The sequence below is a fragment of the Trichoplax adhaerens genome, genomic scaffold, assembly GCF_000150275.1.
Source record: "Trichoplax adhaerens TRIADscaffold_2 genomic scaffold, whole genome shotgun sequence".
NCBI lineage: Eukaryota > Metazoa > Placozoa > Uniplacotomia > Trichoplacea > Trichoplacidae > Trichoplax > Trichoplax adhaerens.
The window spans coordinates 1641579-1654539 of NW_002060944.1; the positions used below are offsets into that span (position 1 = coordinate 1641579).

The following is a 12961-nucleotide window of genomic DNA, read 5'->3' on the forward strand; positions in this document are numbered from 1 at the left end:
CTCCGATGAATTTGATACAAAAAAAAATATCGCTAGATTAAACACGATGCAATCCAATCTGTAGCGGGCTTTCAAAAGATATTATTTTGTAAGTTCTGTAACAGTATTGGCCCAATAAATACTTCATTCTTTTACCATCAGATGAAAATAGCCAATTTCATAACATCAATACTCAAATAATTTTATCTTAAATAGATCCTTGTCTGCACATTCACGACTTCTATTAAAATAATAAAAGTATCCATCCTTTTTTCTCTGTAGCTTCTTTACAAATCCAGATTCGGGCCATCTTTCAACCTAGATAATAGATACAATTAAAAATACCACCACCGTTAAAGATAACATGACCGTAATATAAACTCGCTTTTAAGAGGCTCTATTCCATAATTATCCGGTCGAAGCATATAGTCAATAACTGGTTGTAGTATTAAAGCTGCTTTATGGCAGAAAGACAACTAGCACGAATACGTTATAAGAATAAGAATTTAAGAAAATTTTTAATAGTAATAAGCAGTAAATATTTGTAGATTGTAGAGCTATAAATCCTTAAATGCGGTATACATATCAAATTCACCTCTGAATTATCGCCAACAGAGCAATATTCTATTTCATCGCGATATCCTGCTAATTGAAATCTGTAGGCTATATGACACATCAATTACAAACTAGTAATTAGCTTCATTTCGAAATTTGTTATAATGTATGTTAAATACGTGAAAATATGTGATTTTTTTTACAGTTTTTACTGCTATAACAATAAACACAGATAATAACTATTTCCTATAAGTTATCAAATGGACGTTGCAGTTATAATACTGTACCATCTTCCACCGCAGGATTCCAAATCTTAGGACGCATCATTGATTTTGGCTTTCGATACATAACTGTAGTGGCCATTCTTATTTTGAGAAAAAATTCAAAGTAAATAAATATATCATCTTATGATTACATAGTTTTATAATGTGCCATAGAATGTAAATTTATCAAGATATCATAAACATTCATTACAGAATACTGTATAGAGTGGAAACTCAAGTTATTTTTTATTTATTAGATATCTTAAGTGTGTATAATCTTGGTAAGAGATCCTCACACAAATCTTGACTCTAGATACTAGTAAGATATGATACCGTGCTACTTTAGTAGTACATCTCATATTACTAAATTTACATTAGGAAAATTGTAATAACATACGATAACAACCAGGTATAGATATTATGTAATCTAAAGTGAAGATTATATTCGTACTATAGCGTTTAATATTTAAACAAGCGTACCACTACTTGCACCCGAAGATGTAGATCTGAATAGTATTTATGAAAGAAAAGATATCATCAATGCCTCGTATATGAGTATTTGTTATCACTTATGTCATTCTCTCTTTACCTGTTTCTTCCCAATAGCGCGAGTATTAAGGTGGCAATAAGCTAGTAATCCAAAAATTGCTAAGTTACGAATGAAATCACGGGTATATACGTACAACTGCACTTATTTTATAAACAGGCCAACTATTGATGGTCAAATCTAAATTTAGGCCCTTAAATACTGATTGTAAGACGGATTAATACCAACTGTACTTGGACGTGCAACATTTAAATAGTTAAGCTCAGTATTAATGTATGTTTCAATGTTATGATTCCATGGAAACCTAACTGTACTATACAGTGTACAGTGCACAGTATACAGTACTGTACTGTATGATCCTTCTCCAAACCGATACTGTAAATCAGCACATATTATAATAATAATTATAATAATTATTGATGTGCTGTACATACAGTATTATGTTACATTGGTTAATAGTAAAGTATTTATTTAATTTTATATTAATTAATTAAAGAATCGAATAAGAAAAAGAGCGTGATCTTTTTCGTTTCCAATTCTTTAATATGAAGTTAAACACTGTGTATTGCCTACAATGAACTACCATGGAACTATTGTACTGTGCTGTGCTGTACTGTACTGTACAGTGTACAGTATAATGAGATACAGTGTGTTACTATTCTTTGCAAGGTACTGTACGATGTCTTGATATTAATGAGCTCGTCTTTGCCGCTTTAAGATTTTCAAAATTGAGTGTACAGTACAGTAAAATTCGATTTGAGGTAGAAGTTTAAAAATTAAAAATTTTTACGCCATTTCCGTCTTTTCGGCAAAAATGTGTTTTATCAAGACATCTTTGAAGAATGGACTCAAAAAGATACGCTGGTTTTTATGTACTGTATACTCAAAAAATGCACGATAGTGAAAAATGGACCGTAGACACTACTACGATCTTTAGTGTAGGTGCAGTCATAGACTAATACTGTAAGTTCACCTATGAATTTAGTAGTCCATGTACCCGATAATTGTACAGTAACAGTAGTTACAGTACCGTATGCACAATGTTATGTTCCTAGGATGTAAAATATTGCTGTACCAATGTACTATCAAGAGTACGCCGTAAATAGGTAGACTTTCTACTGCAAAACTTCATTTTACCAAGTTGCTATAATTTAATACAGCGTGATACCATGACAGCATCTTGATCTTGATCTGACCACCATAACCAGGCCTGTAAACAATGATATCATTACGTGCAAGTTTATACCAAGGAGGTAAAATGCTTTGTTGTGCCACTTTGATATTATTATAAGACTGTACTGTACTGTATTTATCAATCCAGATACAGTACAGTACGTACATGCAGTCGCACTGTACAGTACTATGTAATTATAACATTCAGTACTGTACTGTACATTGTACAATAATTAATTTAATCGAAACGGATGTGTTGATTCATACTCTATTATTGATCAAAAGGCCAAGGAGCTAGGAAATACTGCAATCTTATACTTAAAAGCATGGCAACACATTGGTTTTCTGCTAGTGAACGCAATAAACATCATATTTGCGATGTACTCAAGCAAGTACTTAATTCTAATGATAGTTACTCTGTCGCTGAGGTTGCTTCCGGACATGGTCAACACATCTGTTTCTTTGCAAAAGAATTTCGACAGTCAGTTTGGTCTCCAACAGAAATCAACGCCGAATACTTAAACAGGTCGAACCACATAAACGAGTAAACGTTGAATTGAATCATATTCTGTAAGCATAGTATTTTGGAAGGCAATGATGTCCACTATAATTTACAGTCTATAAAATTTTCTACCATGCTGTGCAGTTATTAATTGCTTTAATGCAGGTCGAAGCTGGGAATTTTGATCGCTCACATCATCAGCTTTAATTAACCTAGGTTAACAGAAAATGTAAATCGTGAGCAATTATCTAATGTCAAACCTGCCGTACTACTTGATGCATCCTGGGAGCCAAGCCGATGGAAGGAATCCTTGTCTGTAAATGGTTACGATCTTGTGATCAATATTAACATGGTCCATATCTCTCCCTTTGAAGCTACAATTGTAAGTGTTATTAGTGAGACATGCACCTTACAAAAAATGAATCGCCGTTTTTGGGCCCATGCTTTTAGATCAGTTACACAACAATGATTAGTGATCATTCAAATTTTGTTGCACAAACATCATGTATAGTATACATGCACGCGTACAGTAAACTTACATTCTTTAAGCTTTAGTCAATCATTCCTCTAAGGTTAATGGTATAACACTGGGTAGTTCGTCATTATTCTTAAAATTCAGATTTTCCAACGTGTTCTGTAAAGTCTGCAAGGATTCGTTCAGATAATATATATGTACAATTGGGATAATTATCCCGATCATCTGAACTAATTTTGATCTGAATTGAGTTTATAACTGAGATAATGATGTGTGTTCAACTGACTAATTTATAAGTAAGTTATAAATATCTAACTGAAATAATGAATTGTGCCGTGTATGAGACTGGGTGCTTTACAGTTAATGCTGATATCCTGTTAATATACAATACAGTACAACAAAGTGTATGCAGTCTTTAATTTCTGCAAGTCTTATCCATACCTTTGTGTTTATCAATTATACTTATGCTGCATATGCTATCTTTTTAGGGTCTCTTTAATGGTGCAGCCAGCATCCTCAAACAAAATGGTTATCTTCTGTTATATGGGGTATGTTTTGCGAGTTTGCTACAGATATATCGAAATTATTGTAGAGCATCTTCTAACTTGCGATGCTTCCAATCACTATTCATTCGTTCTCTTGATAGATGCTATAGCGGGTATTAGAGTTCAATTATGTGAAAATTTTTCTATTAAACATCTGTATTTACGCGTTCTTGTTTACAACTTTAAATTTACATAGCCTTATGCGATTCACGGTGTTATCAGTCCAGAAAGCAACGTTAAATTTCATCATTGGCTAAAGAGCAAGTTCGTTAGATATATTCTTAATTTTGCTATTGCTTTTTATAACTATCGTAAATGTCGTAATGCGATACGGGGTCATGGTTGAAGCTGCTCTGTAATTTCATTGTTAGGTGCACGGAATGGGGATTGCGGGATATATTTGAGCTAGAAACGTTAGCACACAAAAATAACATGGTTCTTGAGAAAACGGTAGGTATCACTGGAGAAAAAGATCACTAAATAGATTGAACAGTTTTCTATTATACCTGGTAATATTGTAACTATGGAGGCTTATATGATATCTTTCTCTTGCTGATTTACCGTACTTCATTTTATAATAGAGTTAAATTCATGCAATGCATTTAATATCGGAGTGGACAAAATAAATATATCGTACTACGTATTTTAATTTTTTTTTTATTTATTTCAAGATCGACATGCCTGCCAATAACAAAATATTGCTCTTTCGAAAATTGAGTGCATGAATAAATATGGGACTGCATTCAAAATCTATTTTCTATTGTGGATTAACTCTATCTATCAGATGGTGTTCTCGTACATCATAGCAAATTTATTGTGTTAGTATTGTGAAATATCGTTTTTACATCGTAATAACTGCTGTTTAATGTATTTAAGTTTTCAGTTTTTTTTTCTATAGTACCATGAAAATAAAACAATAAAAATAACCGCATTCGTTAAATTATTATTAACTTTTATTATAAAAATATAAGCTTTGGCAGGTTCATTACTCTCTTAGAAATCGAGGATATAGATAATGAAACATAAGTAATAGAGAACGTTTACGGAAGACAAACTATATCATACTACAAATTATGATCTGGATGCTAAATTAGATTGCTTGCATATTAGTATCTTATAGGAACTTTACGGGTATTTACGGTTAGCTATATTTATATATAGTATTGCGTATAAAACCATTGAAAAGTGTACGGTATGATACTATAAATACCCTCATGCCTTGCGGAAAGATAACGCAGTAAAGTTAGAAGTTCGTTTACCACAGTATCAATAAGCAGGTTCACAACAAAATTACACAACATTACTATTGTCTACGTACAGGTAAGAGCTACTAGAAAAAGGAATCAATTATTAGTAGTTTTATAACGTAGTAGTCCTTGGTCCAGATAAGGTGTGACTGTAGCGTACGACGTATATAATTTTATACTAGTGTTATTAGCGTGTTTCTTGTGTGCTAGTTTTAGAATAAAATCCTGAATTTCTTGTAATTTCTTAAAGAGAATTCTACATACACTTCGATCTTCGAATTGATATGGAGAAAAATCTTAAATCCTTCCCAATTAAAATATTCCAAGTCCGTAATAGATTTTACAGCAACTTTTAAGCTATGATTTCTAAAAAGCCAGATTTATTGGTTGAACTATTTATTTAATAGCAACTCCAACTTAATCACATAATTTTTATTCTGATAGGGGATAATTTGTTTTTATTGTAACGACATAAGTGTGGAATGATTGCTTACTGTTAATAAATATTTAAATACCATATCCAACCTTACATGATCAATAGAATTCAAATTTTAGTTAAATCTCCTACCGTTAAATAAGCTTTAAACCTTAAACTTTAATATCAATCTACTACGTACGGCACAGTCTTCCGCACTGTGCTGCATGCAAAGCACGGTATTACTCCTTAGCGGCAGTCCCAACGGGACCATCTAGTACGTGATTGGATTGAAGTGGGTTGAAAAGTCCTGAATCGGCAGGACTACTAAGACTTCGTCGGTGAAGCTGGTGCGCCGAACTGCTTTCCAATTTCTAGTATCATGTTGTGTTAGGTATTAGAAAGTGTTAATGAATTCAGTCAATGTAACTACCAGATATTTAGGATTAAGAGATTAATAATAAATAGCAAAGCCGCAATGTTAGCCATAGTATCATCAACTTACAGGCATTGGGCTGGGAGATGCAATAGAAGCCTCCGCTGTAGAACTTCTATAAGAATCAGTTAGTATTTCTACAGATTTAAGTCTTGGTTCGAGACTGTTACCCCTGAAATACAGTACAAGATCAAGGCAATTGCAATTACTGTACTATCATTTTGATCGCAATAACGAAAACATTTTCCAATGCCGGAATTAGTGTTTTCGCTTACCATGACATTAAATAAATCTTATCTAAAGCCGATACTATCGTAACGTGCATATATCTTCAGATAATTAAATTAACGGTAAATTTTTATCTAGCTTTACTGTACCTTCAATAACATTAAGCTAGAGCGGTAAAAAGATATTTTGCTTATTTACTTTTATAAACATCTTAGTATAGGATCTGGAAAACTTACATTTCCTTGCGTGCAATGCCTCGTCTATTATGCGGAAAAGTAATAGTATGACTACCGCCGCAGCTGCGCAGTGATGGTATATCATACATGCCAACAACACTTGATTTTCGGAGAAATGAAGTTTATTTATCACTTTACAGTTAGTAGTAGTAATACTAATCCATTCAAAATACGGATGAAGTTACGTGAATCTTACTGTTTTTGATGAAATCGAACTGCTTCTACTTTTATTGGTGAATCTGCACGGCTAGAGGATCTTAACGGTAAAGGCTGTTGCAAAGGTAATGATGGTACAATTCTAAAATATGTATGTTAGAAATCAAATTCAGCGGATTACGCAACTTTCTAGGATAGCAAATCAACATATGAATAATTGCATATACTAACTCAGATTTGGTTTTTGCTACAGGGCTATTGCAAGATATGCAATAAAACTTTTCTATTAAACGCCTACGATCAATGCCAAATACAAATGATGGTATATTAGCTATATAAAACTGTAACCCATCAAATCTGAAGTTGACGATATCCAAGTAATCAAGGAAACTAACAGCGCTTAAATTTATAATTTAATTTTATTGCAAATCATCGACCGCAGGTTAACCTACTTGCGTAATCCTGCTGCTAATTCTGCCACGTTAAGACTTTCCTTATCGCTTTTATCCCCAGTATGAGTCTGTGTTACCTTTTTAACATACTTTTCTATACAAAAATGAAAGGATATTTTTTTTATACGACTACATTCCTCACCTTACACAAACACCGAATCTCTTAGATCATGAACTACTATATAATTCATCTATTGTTATATGAAGAGTATATTAATTATTAAATATTATTATTGCAATCATAATAGTACGCAATTAGAAGTATCATAAAAGCACTTTAAATTTAATCGAAAGAAGTAAACGATTAGTCGCTTGCGTGTATACGTAAAATAAAGATTTAAAGATAACAATATTCTTCAACTAAATGCCTCAGGTACACTGAGAGGTCTTATTTACCTAAATATTTTCGTAAGTTCGAAATAGACGTTTTATCTAATTTTTTTCCAACCGCTGTAGCCAAACCCTCTAATTGTCCTACCGCATCTTTTACCGCTAAGCCCTGTCATTGCGATCAAACAAAGTATAATTACAGCGCATCTAAGTCTTTCTTGTGAATTGAAGAAGTAAATAAAACTACTATAATACGTACATTTTTATCCAACTTCGATATAGTTTCAGTAATTTTAGCTTCGATTCGGAGTCGCACTGTATTCAAATCACTCATATTAACCTTATCCTTAATTTCTTCTTTATCGGCTTTCTAACAAAGCATAATAGTGGTAACGCATTTATTATCCTGAAATCTCTTTAGACTAGCATGAATCATTTACAGAACGTCTGTGAATCCCTAATCCAGCAAAATATACTATCCTATTCCTAGCCGATTGTCACTACTCAAATACACGTAGCTCAACCCAAGAACAAATTGCTAGCAAACTGGAATATATGAGTATTGCTACGTGATCTAATATTTACTGTATATTGATTCATCGAACCAGCAGTAATAACGTTACAATAGATCTAGAATACTCATCGGTACAAGACACATTCTCAACATTAGACTATCGCCGAATAACGTATTAATACACATAAATTACATTGCTCTCTCTTCTTGTCCTTAATCTCTGTGTCGTCTCCTAACTCTAACCGTAAATATGCGTTATCTACTCTCAATCATCTTGTCTTTGTCTTCATTAAGAATAGTTATCACTACAAGTTTAATACGATTCAGAACTCGATTTGACAGTTTCCATTTCTATTCTCTGAGTTAACATTAAAACTATTAAAACTATCACAAAAATCACTGCTATTAAATCGAATGGTCGGTATAAAGTTACGGTAATTTCCTACAATATAATATTTTTTATTACCTGTTCATCAATCTTCCCTACTTCTGTGCCCAAATCATCCTTATCTACTTTACCTTGTGATAATCTATCAGCAGCTTCAAATAACTCCTATGAAACAGCACCAAAACTTTCTTCAACGACAAATTTAAATCGCTATCAAGCAATTACTAATTATAATAGAAGCAGATCAATATCAATGGCCAGATTATGGATATTTGGCCCTAACATACGAGTACACAATCTCAGTTACTGTAATGAAATGGCCACCATGGTTAACGGTATTTATACTCTATATTGCTACATACTTACTACGATATCAAGCTTTAATTTATCATCGCTATCTAAGATTTGTCTAATATTGACAGCATGCTTGTTCTGTTCGGTTAGAAGTCGATGCGATTGTCGCTGTAGAATATCAATATCGTCATTTGTCTAATGGTAATAATTAATGCGCAGTGTTTAGAAACATAAACCAGCGATTCTATTTACGAAATTTTATTGGCACCCAATATCATCATAGCTGCAATTTTATAACCTTTTTAATCGAATCCCTAATTTCTTGACTTATGTCTTCGAGTTGACGCACTTGCTGAAGCAATTTTTCAGACATCTCGCTTTGATTTATGGTATCTAAAATGTCCGAAATTACGATATTTAAACAGATTGCTATACACTCTTGTAAATACAGTAGAAAACTAAAGACTTGAATTTATTATATACTATGTTTACTTTCGACTACGGATAATACTCAAAATACATCTGATGTACTTAAGGAGAAAAAACATGGTAGGTATGCTTTCAGAACTACAGTACAAGTATTCAATCCAAACCTTTAAGTTTTTTCAACTCTAATCTATCAACTTTCCTTTCCTATTAAAAATATTAAATTCAAATTAGACCAATAAAGTTTAATTCAATTAATTACAGTGTACACCGAATAATATACTTTTTGTCGAACGTTATTGTTACAAGCTTTTTATTTCTTACTTAAACTGCATTATGTACTGTCTTTTCTTAATTCATAAATCTAATGTGATTTCTACCATGGCAGTCAAGCAACGGCTTAGTTTTCAGTAAGTAATTAAAGCTAAACAACTTACCTTTAAGAGTTGAATATCCTTTTGTGCATCCTCCACATTATCAGCATAAGTACCTACTCGCTTTCTAAGTTCATCTAACATATCATCGCTATTGATTAAAATACCATCAATTTCTTTCAACTTATTATTAACTGTTTCGCGAAAGCGCTCAAATTCGTTATGATTTAATCTATCGTTTTTAAGATCTTGATGAGCTGTTAGCGATCTTGCCCGGTAGCCATAAGAAGAATCTCGCCGATTGGGGTCATCATCTGCATCGAAAATACTACGTCTTCTACCGTCAGCAGTAATTGCCAACTCATTTTTGCCCTGGTAAGCTTGATTTTGATTAAGGAGTAACTGATTTAAATTGCGAAGTCTCCCTTCTAGCTCACCAAGTATCGAATCCTTCATCGTTTTTAAACCATCATAAAAGACTGGACGAGTAACGTAAGAATCGAAAGTTGCCTCCGATGGTAACTTATTCATTTTTTGTTTGAGATTAAACTGTAGATATAAACGTTAAAAATTATTTGTAATACAGCAGAATGTCAACTCTTGCGATAAGTTTAAGTTATAATAGGTTATTGTAGACGGCAGAACATAAGATGTGTAAAAATATTAAACAGTTTATCCATACACCTTACCGCGATAGTCCTAACATTATTAACTTCCTCATCCAAAGTATTAATTCGATTATCTACCTTTGATCCTAACCGAAATTGCGATTAGTATTTGCAATTAGTGTATTATTTGGAACATTTGAAAAAATTTAAATAAATTCTTGCAGTAATAACATCTCCTTCTTCAACTAATTAATTGATTGAAATACCTTTAGAACAAGCTAATTCCTGGACTTTTTCACCTAAAGTATGAAGTGACTGTTGAATAAAACCTATTTTGACGTCTAAATCCTATCATGAATATTAAATATTGAAGATATTAAATTGAACACATTAATAACCCAAATTAGGTACGATTAAGCTCATACTACAGTAATGGTAATATCAAATGTACATTCAAATAACGTCCTTATTGGCTGTCTTACAAGAACCCGTTAATCAGTTAGAGAGTATACCGATATCTAGTACAGTAGTTACTCGTATAGTTTGAAAAAAATTAAATAAAGTATTATGATTATTTCAATTCTTTCATTACTTGACCAAACCTAGTGAACCGTTTCTGAATTTACAAAGATAATAAAAACTACTGTATTCCGTATTTATTTCTTGAAATCGCATAAGGTGTCTGTCTAAGAATATCGCTAAAGTCCATAACGTAAGGCATGAATAATTATAAAATACAATTATACAATTATATAGTTAATTAATCATCTTTAAGTTGTGTGTCGTATATACGTAGATTAACAGTCTTAATTCTTATTGGATTGACAATAAGTAATTATGGCCTGGCATTACCTGAACACATTACAAAATACTTAGAGAGAACAAAAGAAACCTTAAGTGTTAGCTGATGATGATGACAAATATGCGTAATACTATCACATCACCACATCGTTTCTTCATCAGTATAATGTTCACAATAGTTTCACCTACCTTATCGATCAATGACAGTTTGCTGTCTATTTCTTTGCTAAACGCATTCGCCCAGTCAGTTGACAATGCATCTAATTCTTTCACTACTCCATCTAGAATTGACGATAGCTAACGTAAAAAAGTAGCATAATATTACTATTCCAATTTAGCATTATCTCACAATATTGTCGATTAAATGTTTATAGCACATTGTGATGTATTCTCTATTCATTATGTAGAATAACATTAGTTAAAATTACGCAGCAAGACATTCCATACTAAACACGTCATCATAAAAACTACGTAGAGAGAAGATATCATAGCAATTATCTTTCCAGTATATTTTCAATTAAATCCCCGTAATTCTTACGGTATCAGATATTTTAAGTATCCGTTACTCCTCATATCTAGAAATATTCAACACAATTCTATAACCCATTTATAGTATATACGTAATAAGCTTACTGCTTCTAATGTTTCTTCGGCCGCACCAATGCGCTTCGATAAGTTATTATTTTTCCATAGATCAGAAACAGACGATACCGCTCTGCTCCTAGTAATTTCTGGAAGTTTCTGAAGTTGTGATTGTGAGATCTCCTTGTTATCTGCCAAAGATAATATAATTTACTTAATCCAAATTAATGCAAAATTTTAAAAATTTACGGCTAAAAGTAAAATCACCTGTTAAGCCATCTAAAGTTGGAGAGGTGGTTGGATTTTCTTCATCCTGAAATGAATTCTTATCTCCTTCATTTGTGATCGATGGAGTTGCTCGATTAGAGCTTTGATGATTCTGCGTAGGAATTTCTGGGTTCGACGAATCAGCTGGATTTTCGATCGAAGGTGTATCATTATTACTTTGATTCCGTTCACCTTTAGCGCGCTCTTGATTATCCTTGAAGATTTCTTCTTGCGCTTGAGGTTTAATAACCTGGTTATGATGCAGTAACTTTTCGAGCTTGATTTGTAACCCCTGCTGATTCATATAATTACTTCTTATCGATCTTCCAGTTTCTACTTCTGCTAGAGAATTCTCATTGTTGTAGCTAGTAGCAATTTCCAGAGGCTCTGGCGATCGATTAAATCTTATAATAATGCTGTTTAACAAGCCATGCAAGTGATGCAAATTAATGGTACCGTGGAAAGGGTCTAATGATAAATCCAATAAATTCTTCAAATCAGCGTTGATTGTAGCCATTTTTATTAACCAAGTAACTCACTATTATTATCTATTAATTAGTTGTCACTACATACAGGAAAGTGTACAGTTGCAACGTGTGTAACAATAATGTCAATAACGTGAAAACACATTGAAAGCACTAACTGCATTTTATTTTATAGACTTTGAAATTTTTTAAGTAGATGAATTATTGCATGCAATGTATTTCTTAAACTTTTTAAGTTGCTACCCGGCTATAAATATGACAGTATATGTTTTAGTTTAGTTTATCGTGTGGTCACTAGGGTGATGATGCAGCGTATACAGTACAGCAAAGGCTGTGGTTGCGATGACTATTGTCTAATACAGTTTGCATGTAATTATATTTTATGAATGCAGTAGCATTGTTACTATCCCACTTTTTATTATTAATTAGCTACAAATACATGTTGATTTAACAATCTCACTATAGTATTACAATTTGTATAACAAAAGCAAGTAAGACAAACGTGTAGGGACATTAATGAATTAATTATCTCAACAATGTATTAATGCTATCTATTCGTTAGTGTGGGAATGTTATGCTCTGATAAATTTTATGGGATCACTTCAACTGAAGATCAACTTTGTTCAAGGTGCAAAAAAACCGAAACACTTTATCAGACCGTATGCAGAGCAGCGAATGAAATT

The 12961-nt window shown here is 32.5% G+C and overlaps 3 protein-coding genes across 3 annotated transcripts; 1 reads left to right on the forward strand and 2 right to left on the reverse strand.

Moving 5' to 3' along the window:
* Window positions 1-165: 165 nt before the first annotated feature.
* TRIADDRAFT_20755 (uncharacterized protein) lies at window positions 166-655 on the reverse strand (the record flags this gene model as incomplete). The annotated part of the gene is made up of 2 exons (XM_002109750.1): window positions 166-297; window positions 575-655. The coding sequence occupies 2 exons, from the start codon at window positions 653-655 to the stop codon at window positions 166-168; spliced, it is 213 nt and encodes a 70-aa protein (XP_002109786.1).
* Window positions 656-2843: 2188 nt separating this feature from the next.
* Window positions 2844-4845, forward strand: TRIADDRAFT_63612 (uncharacterized protein; the record flags this gene model as incomplete). The annotated part of the gene is made up of 6 exons (XM_002109181.1): window positions 2844-3043; window positions 3236-3401; window positions 3983-4042; window positions 4236-4303; window positions 4411-4489; window positions 4711-4845. The coding sequence occupies 6 exons, from the start codon at window positions 2844-2846 to the stop codon at window positions 4762-4764; spliced, it is 627 nt and encodes a 208-aa protein (XP_002109217.1). The 3' UTR covers window positions 4765-4845.
* A 1019-nt stretch (window positions 4846-5864) lies between these two features.
* TRIADDRAFT_63613 (uncharacterized protein) lies at window positions 5865-12310 on the reverse strand (the record flags this gene model as incomplete). Its single annotated transcript, XM_002109751.1, has 17 exons — window positions 5865-6075; window positions 6207-6309; window positions 6602-6700; window positions 6798-6899; window positions 7210-7303; window positions 7606-7708; window positions 7799-7909; window positions 8520-8606; window positions 8808-8930; window positions 9034-9128; window positions 9329-9368; window positions 9599-10084; window positions 10225-10289; window positions 10410-10491; window positions 11134-11241; window positions 11578-11717; window positions 11794-12310. 17 exons carry the CDS (start codon window positions 12308-12310, stop codon window positions 5944-5946), a joined length of 2487 nt encoding a protein of 828 aa, XP_002109787.1. The 3' UTR covers window positions 5865-5943.
* Between the last annotated feature and the right edge of the window lie 651 nt (window positions 12311-12961).